Here is a 10,465-nt window from a genome sequence, read left to right as displayed (position 1 = left end):
TCTGGGCGACCAGGACCCAGCCCCATGTCACTGGCCGGGGAAACTGCGTACCCGAAACTGCCCCCTGGCACCACCACAGTGCTTGGGCAAAAACTGGGCACAAAGCTAAAACTGGATACGAAGCGTTACTGTTAACCCACAGGGTAATCTTTGCCGTCCTGCAGGGGCACCCGTGGGAGGAAAGGGGCAGTGAGGGGTTTTTTTTTGGAGGGGTGGCAGGAAAACCTCATGAACCCCCCAGCCAGAAGCAGCTGTATGTTTTTATTTGATTCCGTTCGACTTTTTTCCCTTCCCTTGCCCTCCGTTCGACTTTTTTCCATTCTATTTGCCTTGCTTCCATTCACTTCCATTTTACTTGACTCCTTTCCCTTCCCTTCCACCGTATTCGATTTTTTTTTACTCTCATTCCAGTCGACTTTTTCTCCTCGCCCTCCCGTTCCATTTGCCGATCCTCCCCGGGCCGCTGCTCCGCGGGCTCCCGGCGCGGGGGGCGGCCGTGCCGTGCCGTGCCGTGCCGTGCCGTGCCGGGGGGCGGGCGGGGCGGCGCGGCCGGCCGCACGCTCTGTCCGGTTGCACATTCTGTCCGGGCGGCGGCGCGGCTCCCGCTGCCTGCGCTGCGCCCGCCCGCCCCGGCGGCACCAACATGGCGCCGCCGAGCAGCGGCGGGGCGCGCCGGGCCGCCCCGCTCCCCCGCCGGCTCCTGCCGCTCCTGCTGCTGCTGCTGCCGGCGGCGGGCGGCCGCGGGGCCCCGGCCGGCCCCCCCGCCCTGCTGCTGCGCGCCCCGCCGCCCGCCGCCGAGCCCCCGCGGGGCCGCCGCGCCGCGCCGCGCCCGCCCGAGCCCATCCAGGTGTACGGACAGGTGAGGGGGCGGGGGGGGGGGGGGGCACGGCGGCATCGCCCGCGGAGCGCTGCCCCCCGCCTGCTGCGCGCCGTGGGGGCGGCAAGGCGCAGCCCCGGGCCCCGGCGCCGCGGGTGGGCGGCGGGGAGCCGGCCCCGGGGCGGGGGCGGTGCGGGGGGGGCGCGCTGGCTGCCCGGAGAACAGCCGCCGCGCTTGCGGGGGTCCCGCAGCCCCCGGTCGCAACTTGCCCGGCCCCGCGTGGCCGCGGGCAGTCGGGCTCGGGGCCGGCCGCTGCCCCGGCAGGTCCGTGTCCGGCGCTGCGAGGCGTGCCGGGCGCCGCGGGGTGCTGGGCTGGACGGCGCTGCGCTGCGGGGCGGGGGGCGCCGTGCCCTTCGCTCCAGGGGCTCCTCTGCCGCCGCGCTCGGGGAAGGGGGGAGGAGCCGCTCACCGCAGAGCGCCAGAAGCTGCCGTCCGAGCGCATCCCCGGCCGGGCGCGGCGCGCCGGCAAGTTTTGCTGCCGGGACCACAAGGGCTGCCCCTCGCCCCCCGCTTCCAGCCAGCCGCCGCTGTGGGGCCGGCGGGGAATGACACTCGCTCTGCCAGGGTGCCTGCTGTGGGAGGCCTCAGCCTTAAAAAGCCTGCTTCATCCTCGAGCTGCCTGCGTGCTCGACTACACCGAGTTGCTGCACTTGACCCTTCCAGCTTACACTACCTGTGTCCCATCGTGTGCCCAAAAAGCTGCCGGGGGAGCAGGGGGTGGGTGGGGGCAGCCCTCGGAGTGCTGAGGCATACTTGGGGAGAGGCTTCAAGCCTTCAGCGACATCCACATCTGCCTCCTCAGCTAGCGCTTTCCCTTCTGGGTGCCTTATAATTTCTCCCCTTTTTGCTGCTGGTAGGATGAGAAGGAGCGGGCCGCAAGGCAGGGCTGGCCCTAGAGCAGCTGGAGGGGCCACGCGCAGGGCTGGTGCTGCTCCTGAAGCCCTGCTCCTGTTCCCCCATTTAGAGAATGGGAAAAGCTGTTCCTCCTCCCCTTGAAAATCTGCTTCACCTCCTCAACATTTGGCCATTTTTAGCCTAACACAGCTACCCCATTTTAGGAAAAAAAAAACCCCAACCCATGACGCTTGTTTCTCATCTACAGAAAGACATTTGTAGCAGTTTCCCTTCCATCTCGCTGTAGCTTTCATCTAACTCACCTGCCCGGGTCAGTTGGAGAGCTGCTTTGGCAGGAGCAACCTCTTATCACCTGGATGTGTAGCTGCGGATCTAAGAGAGTGCGGTAACCCCAGTGCTACCCAGAACAGGGCTAATAGGAAGCAGAGGAGTTAAATGGTTTGCCACTGTTTGGTCTTTCCTTCTTGCCTTAAGCTTTCAGAGGGGATTTGCCTGCAGAACAGCATCACTTTCACTGTTGACATGGCACAGGGTTTCAGGCTAGCATACAAAACCTGGTTGTTCCGCTGTTTTGGGACAGGATGCACAAATTTTAAAGCCCAGGTAACTACGCATCACCAGGAAGAGTTTATTGGCACTAAACAACAGTTCTGAGTTCTCCCAAATGCTACAGTGCTTTAAATCAGGGTCTGCTTTAATAACAGGGACAAGAGAGTGCCTGTGTGTCGTAGCCTCCATTACAGATCTGACTGCACAGGATTACTAACGCCTAGAAAGCCAGAACAATGTGCAATGCTGTGCTCAGGGGTCTCACACACCTAGTAATCCCCATGACTCCCCTAACCCAGGTCGCTGGTGCTCTAATACCAGCAGAAAATTACGCAGTCACAAAAGCAGTCCACTCGCAGGGACATCATTGTAAGGGGCAGTGCTTGGACTGAGCATCCTAGAGCTGTGCCATTGCAGTCCCTTATCTGGGACCCATCTTGCTCCTGTGTTTGGCAGGTCGCTTGGCCATATGCTGTGCGCTGGCTCACACCCCAAAACTCCCTGCCCTTCCCTGGCTCTTGACTGCAGTCCCAACACATCCTCGTGGGACAGCTTAGAGCCCAGGCTCAGCTTAGAGGTGAAAGAAAGCGCATCATGGGAGGTCAGTGCTGCCTGTTGCTGATGTGGGTGATGTTGCCAGGGGACTGGAGGGAGGGGGAGGGACACATCACGTTATCTGGAAGCAAGGAGGGGAAGATAGTTCAAACCCTTTGTGGTTCCTTAAGAGCCAAATGCAGCTTACTCGGCACCATCTATAACAGGCTCAGAACAGTCTTGCCCTAGACTCCAAAGACAGAAGCACAGAACATTACTTGGATTCCTCAATGATCTGGATCACCACTGCTTGCATCTTTGCTGGGCAGGCTTGTGTGTGTCACCACAGCAAAACTTTCCAGGAACCTCTAGCAAATAAGAAAAGTAGCCTAAACCCCTGTGCCTTTGTGGCTTTTCTGACTCCAAAGCACCAGCAACCAAGAGACCAAATGCATGACTCCAGAGACAGTCAGCTCAGAGAGAGAGCAGGGTTTGTTGCCTTGCACAGCCCTCACCTCTACAGGACTCTTGGTGAGCGTTACAATGGACGGACTGTTAATGAAGCAGGCACTGACATGAAACAGCTTTTCTAGGGTTCCACTAACAGCAGAGAAGCATCCCCAGGGCAAGACAACTGCTGCTCACCCCCCACCCCAGGGCCAGCAGCACTCTCTGAACCCCTTGTGGCAACCACAGCACTGTGCCCTGCCCTCCTCTTCCTAGCCCCTGGGTACCGAGGCAGTGGCTCCTCTGCAGCCCACCCTCCCACCCCTCAGCAGCCTCCCTGCTCAGACTTGGACCCAGGTACTCAGCTCCAGGCCTTTACATTTCCAGGGCACATCCCCACCATCCCACATAAATCCCATGCCCTCTTAGGGGAGGGCCAGCCATGAACCCCATCACCTGCAAGGTCTTTGCTTAGTGAAAGAATCAAGGAAAAGGAAAGTAGCCACTTTGGATGCCTACCTGCGTGCTGGGTTGAAGCGCTTTCTGTGACCATGACACTGGCTGTCTAGGAGCGTCATGATGTAGCTGAGCAGACAGCACAGAAAAGCACCGGCGTAGGAGGCTAGCCTCTGCCTGCCGATCCTGAGGGGTGAGGGAGAAGATCACAGTTACAGAGAGCTGGGCTGCTGATACAGGTCTAGACATACAGGTCTAACTTTTATCTGCAGATATCCCTTTCCCTTCTTTGCAAAGGGCTTATCTGAAACCTCCCCCAAAAAGCACACAATCCACAAGAAACCTTTGCCTTAAGCTGGGAGAGAAGACACCTTACCTAACTGCTGGTAGCTCCCGCAGCAGCCAACTCGCCCTCTTTGCTGTGGCTGCAAGGCCTTGAGCTTCTCCCCATACTGCTAACCTGTGTGCAGCCATTGCCTCTGCACATCCCCTGATCCAGCAGTTTGGCTGGCCCTAACAGCAGCACATCCTTTCCCCTTCCAGAGGGACCTAATTAATTGCTCTCAAGCTTCCTGTTTCCTGGTGATAACCAGTCCTGCCTTTGAGGAGAGGGACTAGGTTTTCATCATTTCCAGGCCATTTACTACAAAATGACCTTTGGTAAGCCCACCTGCATGATGGTAACACTCCCTGCCCCTCTGCACTGATGAAGACCTGAGATGAACTCCTCAGCTGCTAGTGCCTGGAGTGCCACATGCTGCTGCAGCCTGCATTAGATTAAAACTGATGCTGCACCATGATGCTGCTTTGTCTTTCAGACAGAAGTTTTTCAAGACAGCTGAGGAAAATGTCTCCCATTAACATAACACCACAGCGACGATTTTGTGCAGGAGATGTTAACGTCTCTGTGTCTGTGACACAGCACACTTGCAGAGTACCAAGAAAGCAGCGGCCTCCCTGGGAGATGAGCCCCCTTCCCTCGCTAGAGCAGTGGGCACGGAGGGGCGAGGGGCGCTCGGCCGGCAGCCACGCTGCGGCTGGTGGGCACAGCTGTGCTTGGGCTGCGGGAGTCCTTTCCCACCGCCCTCGTGCTGTGCGCTGCATAGATGTGGGTCATGCTGGCCAGCTGCCCTGAAATACTGCTAGCACGTTGTCAAAATAGCGCCTGAGTGGGGAGAGGTGGAGCTTCTCTTCTTTTGAGGCCATTGGCACGTCCCAGGTAGAGAGTCCACCTTAGCTCCCAACCTGCAAACTGGCAAAGAGCCCTTCTGCTTTCAGAGCGCTTTGTGGGGTAAATACCATCCGGCTGTGCGAGCGGAGACACCAGTCGCGCTGCATCGGAATTGAACCGTACTTAATTTTGACCTAGTTTGCCAGCCTGGCAGAGACCTTCCCAGATTAGGCTTTAACCTTCTGGAGGTGCACTGGGTGGCGATGGCACATCCCAGCAGAGGGCTGGCTGCAGGCTTCTGGGCCGCCCAGCCTTTTCTTCCTTCCTGGCGCTGGCAGATATCCCCCCCCATCGCTGTGTTGCTGTGTTTGCCTGGGGCACAGACCCCCCTGTGCCTTTCCCAGCAGCCCTGGGAAGGTTCCCCACTCCTGAGCTTGCCAGGAGAGATGGGTGTCTGGAAGCCACACACTTTCTGTTCCTGGCACCGCAGCGGCCTGGAGAGGTATTTGTGGTTTTATTCATTGTTTCCCTTTCGGCAGGTTCCTCGCATATCCTGCTGTTGGACTAAGCAAGCATTGCAGTGTCCCATGGGCATCACTTAAGCTTTCTGTAGCTGTAGTGACGAGCTCATGGCGCGTTTCACTGGCAGCGCTTTAGACCTTTTCTGCAGCCTTCCTCTGTGCCTTGGTTATGGGGGGAGTGACTTTCATTGGTGCTTACCCAGATTTGCAGAGGCAGCCTCGATTCCCCATCACACCCGTTCCCCCTCCATCAGTTTAGAAAGAGAGCCCATCTTCAGGACCTCCTCATCCAGAGTCCTGCTCATTCCTGGGGTAAACAGGGCTCTTGCCTCGACCCCAGTCTTCCCCTTCCCTTGGCCTTTTCCTTTCTCCTAGGAACTACAGCTAACAGAGAGCTCTGTTGGTGGTAGCAGAGAGAAAACAGCCCTGCAAGCAGATGATTTCAGTATTAACAAAATTAACATGGGCCTGGCACTCTCTGAAATGAGTCACCCGTGTTTCATATCAATGATTTCAGACCCTGGCATTTTCAGTCCAAGCCACAAGCAGTGCTATGGCAAGCACAGATTGTATTTTAAATATCGTGGCAGGGCTGGAAACAGATGCTCGGGAGCAGAGCAGAAGGTACAGTAATGAAGCTTTAGTGGGAGCGCACGGGGAACGCAGCGTGCTGGGAATGCAGTAGCCACCCATGACACACAACTCATCGGCGATGCCGAGCTATTGCGTCAGCCTTGCCAGGGTGCGGGGGGAGGCAGAGGAAACAGGGACGCAAAGGTTCAGCACTTGTTCGTGGTTTCCAGCGAGCCAGAATGATGAGGAGCCTGGTGAGAGCACCTTTCCTTTTAAAGCCCTGTGCTAACTGAGCTGCAGCTTTGCTTCTGACCCCTTTCAGCAATAACTTTGTTTAGCCCCATCCTCGTTTCCCCGGCTACTGGGTGCAAAATGTTTAGCCGATTCCACTTCTGCAAGCATCTCCTGATGGCCTTCAAGCCAAGATCTGAGCTGCCAGTGAAACTTTGATGGTTTTGGCAGCTGCTCGCAGCCACAGATTTGCTCTCCAATGCCCTCGCTTATTGAGCCATAGTAATAACCTATTAACTATTCAGAAATTTCCTAAGAACTGCATTTGTTTGTAGGCATCCCATTTTCAGTTACATAACCAGGACGGGAAAACACATAAATGATCCCTAGGAGTCTTTTTTTTTTTCTGCACACCCGCAATTTTACAGTGTTGAGCCTCAGCCCCCAAGAAGTCGCACTCCAAGCGTCACCTCCCGATTAATGGTGAGCACCCGGGCAGAGCTGTGGTCCAAGCCCTATAGCTAGCGCGTTAGTTCTTGGCAGAGCATACCCGCCGACACACGCAGTTAGCTCCCAAGCCCACTCAGCACCAAGAATAACCCCTAACGCTGTCCCGACACTTGTCACTGTGCGCGGGTGCCAGGTGCTATTACCAGTCAGCAAGCGCACAATATTTCTGCTTGCAGTTTGTCACAGCTAACGGTGTGATTTCTGCACGGGGAAGTTATGCTTCCTACGCGGAGCAGCTCAGCCTTGCTGGTGGATCCAAGGCTGGGATTTGGAGTCCTCCAGTGATGGAAAGGCCTGAGATAACTGCTGTCTAGCTTGCCAGCAGCCGTACGAGTAGCTACAGCGAGGTGCCCATGCCAGAGTCACTCATCTCCTGGCCAGCCTGCACTGTTGGAGCCCAGGGCTTTTGCTAATGCTGCAGTTTGTTATGTGTGAGGGGTGAGCCACCTCCGCCAAGCTTGGCAACCAAAATCCTGCCCCAGCCTCTCAATTCGGGGCATAAGCAACTGAGTAATGCAATGGGAAGGGGAACTGGCACTTGCAGGTGCTGAGCAATGCAGGACCAGGGTGCTTCCCCAGGTCCAGATGCTTAAGGAGCTTGGCACTGCTCCCAGGTCCGCTCACCAGCTGACAGTTGTCCCCTCGGTAGGCTCGGCAAGGCGGTAGAACCATCTTAGCGCAACCCCACGCATCCAGACGACAACATTCTGCGTCCCAGCCCAGTCTGGGAGCACTCAGGCTCCAACTGTGCTCCTTGAGCAATGAGGCAGCTTGTACCAGCTCTGGGGCATGGGCCCACAGGACCTGGGGGACTGTCTTCTCCCCCCATTTCTGCAAGGGATTCATTTATTGGGAGATACTGTTAACAAAAAATAAATATATGGTGTGAGCAAAGCTAGCAACATTAACTACACAAGCAGCTGCCGCTACATCTTGGCTCCAGTTCTCCCCTCCTGGACTTCATTTGGCACCTTACATATTAGAAGGACAAATTAGAATTTCATGCATATTTCATATACACTTAATCACTTGGCAAAGACCAAACCACTTCCCCATTAAGTGGAATTTATGCTAAACGCTGTTTCCATCAGGCACCAGCCGTTGCCCGTTCATAGGTTAAACCGGTTCCCGAGAAAGGTTTTCCCTGTTTGGGGAGTCTGTGACAGTGGGCTCCTGCCAAATGAGCCTCATCCCAGCTAACGGGGCAGGGCGACTCGTGTCAGGCATAGCAACAGCTGCATTGCAAAGCTATTTCACAAAACCTGTCCTGGTCAATGGGGCATCAGGTGATTTTTCACCTGGGGCACAATGCAGTGCTGCTGCCTGGGACAGCAAGGACATGGGGTCCTGTTTGTTGCTCCCGAGCCGTTCGAGTCCCCACAGGGCTCCGCAGGGCCACAGCAGGGCCATGCAGCTGCCAGCTGCGGTCCCTGCACCGGGAACCAGCGAGGCAAACATGCAAGGCTCTTAAACACGAGACACCACTACACAAGCCCTTCCTGGGGGGCTTAGCAGTGTAAGGCATCCTTCTGGCAGCTTCTCTTTCTTTACACCCCTTGGTAAGACATACTCCAGCAGTCTTTAGCTACTCCAGACTTTTCTGCTGAGCGCAGCCCCTAGGCGCTGGGTGCTGCTGTTCCTCCCTCCCAGGGAACCAAACCTCAACTGGTGCCATTTGGCCTTTCTGTGAGCACTGCTGATGCGTAACGAGGCTCAGACCAGCCCAGACACGGTCCCCCTGGCCTTCGGGCTTTGCCAGTGCTGCCTGCTCTCAGGAGAGGTCTCCATGGCTCGCTGTCTCTTCCAGCTCATGGGAAAAAGCTGTAGAGGTTTATTGCTGAGGTTAAAGCAAGGTGCAGGTGGGAGTTCCCAGTGGTTTTTCTGGTTTTGAAGCTGTTCTAGTGTTGGATTTCGAGCAGGAAAAAAATGCCAAGTGCTACTGAAGTCGCCACAGAGGTAGCAGCAAGCCCCTCTTGGCTGAGGGGAGCTGGGGACGATGTGTGTGGGGCAGGTCTGGCACATTGAGACTTTGGCTTTCCCTGGGGAGAGCAGACTGGTCTCCCTCTTGAGGGGCTTTTCTGGGGAAGGGGGGCTGGGCAGGGTTGCTCGCTTCTGTCTCTGCACAACTGCAGGCTCCCCCTCGCTATCCCACCCCCCGTCCCCCCTCCATATATCAGCAAAAGTCTGGACAGGCTAATAAAGCTAGCTGTTTGCCTGAAGCCAGCAACCTCAGCTGGGCACAGCAGGGAACCCAAAAAAACTGCACCCAAAATAACTACTATAGATGTAGGGGGGTCAGATGGAGTTATTCTGCTTTTAGAGAGGAGGGAGATTGGGGCTGGCAGTGCAGAGCTGCTCTGGGTTTCAGACCTGAGGCTGTATGTCGTCGGTCTCAGTGGGCATCAGCAATTCCTTCTTCACTGCCCTGTTTCCCTGCATCCTCAAACAGCATCGCTTCTTTTTTTTTTTCCAGCGGGTGCACAAGGCTACCACTGGCTTGCTTTGTAGCTGATGCTGCTGCCTGACCTAAATCTCCTCTGCGTTTGCTGTCCGGGCGCCATGGCATGGTTTGCCCAGTGGGGGGGTCTCTGGCTGGGCAGGTGGGGGTGCAGCTGGGGGCACCAGCCCAAGGAACTGCCCGTTGCCTCCCTGCCAGGTTTTGTTTATTTTTTTCCCCTTGTGTGAGCCTATTGCATAATAGGGATTTGAGGGCTTCTGCTTCGCTCACCCCCCCTTCTTCCAGAATAAAGACCTTGTTTTTCCAAGCGTTTTACTTGCCGGCCACTTGCAGAGGTTAAACCAGTCCCTTACCCTCACCCTGGGCAGCACTCCTCGCTGATCCTGGGGTCAGCGGGAGCTGCAGGGTGTCAGGCCTAAGAAGGGCTTAGCCCTGTATTTTTACAGCTTCCCAAGTCCGTGAGCTTAGGGGTTACCAGCCGTCAGCTGAGCCGCAGCCACAGTGGCGTGCAGGGGCTCAGGCACGCACGTCTGCTGCTGCAGCCACCAGGGCACCCATCTGTGGCCGAGCTACTTCACCCTGCTTCCCCGCAAGGCTGGCCATCCCCTCGCGCTGGCAGGCTGGGTTTGCCCAGAGGCTCCTGCATCTCCAGCGGCAGTGATGCTGCAATAGCTGCCTCATAGAAACCGTCCCCTCCGACCGGCGCTGCTACAGCGCTGCCAGATAGAACCGCACGTACGGAATAACGGGATTGCGTACAACGGCATGTGTTGGAAACCAGCATGTCCTTTCGGGTACAGAAGAAGTCACTGTAGAAAGGTGACTCCGTTTCCCTGTGGTCCTTGGCCCAATAAGCCTGGATTTGAAATAACTTCTCAGTCCTTGGTTTTAATTTTTGATCTCATTGTCGCTCAAATCCTATTTCTCTGAGGAAGAAAAAAGGGAAAACTATCCCCTTTAGGCTCATGCATTTTGCCAACACCTTCCTGAGAGAAGCTGCTTTACCTGAGGCCATGCTCCAACTCAGCCACCCCCCAGGGAAGCATTTTCTTTAACTGTTTGGTGGCTTGCAGTGAGTGCTTGAGTATCTCGCTGCAGTGGCCTTGGTATAACTGACGGCAGCCCTGGCTTGGTGGCACTGTCTGCGTAATCCCTGTTGCGTCGGCAGAGATTTCCAGCCTCCATCATGCAGAGCAGCTACAGGTTTACTTGGCTGTGCTTTAAATGGTGGGGGAGCTTTAAATGAGACTTACTGGGGGAGGGGGGAGTGGGATGAAGGCACA

The 10,465-nt window shown here is 56.4% G+C and overlaps 1 protein-coding gene across 3 annotated transcripts in view; it reads left to right on the top strand.

Annotated features, from left to right (window-relative positions):
• Positions 1-573: 573 nt before the first annotated feature.
• The window catches only part of SORL1 (sortilin related receptor 1), a 53,397-nt gene continuing 43,505 nt past the window's right edge, over positions 574-10,465 (top strand). For all 3 annotated transcript variants that reach the window (XM_055728510.1, XM_055728511.1, XM_055728509.1), the window contains exon 1: positions 574-859. In XM_055728510.1, the coding sequence (XP_055584485.1) occupies positions 644-859 (216 nt within the window). In that variant the 5' untranslated portion in view covers positions 574-643. The remainder of the gene's footprint in view (positions 860-10,465) is intronic.

This window comes from Falco cherrug, chromosome 17 (assembly GCF_023634085.1).
Source record: "Falco cherrug isolate bFalChe1 chromosome 17, bFalChe1.pri, whole genome shotgun sequence".
NCBI lineage: Eukaryota > Metazoa > Chordata > Aves > Falconiformes > Falconidae > Falco > Falco cherrug.
This window is presented reverse-complemented; position numbering and strand designations above follow the sequence as displayed.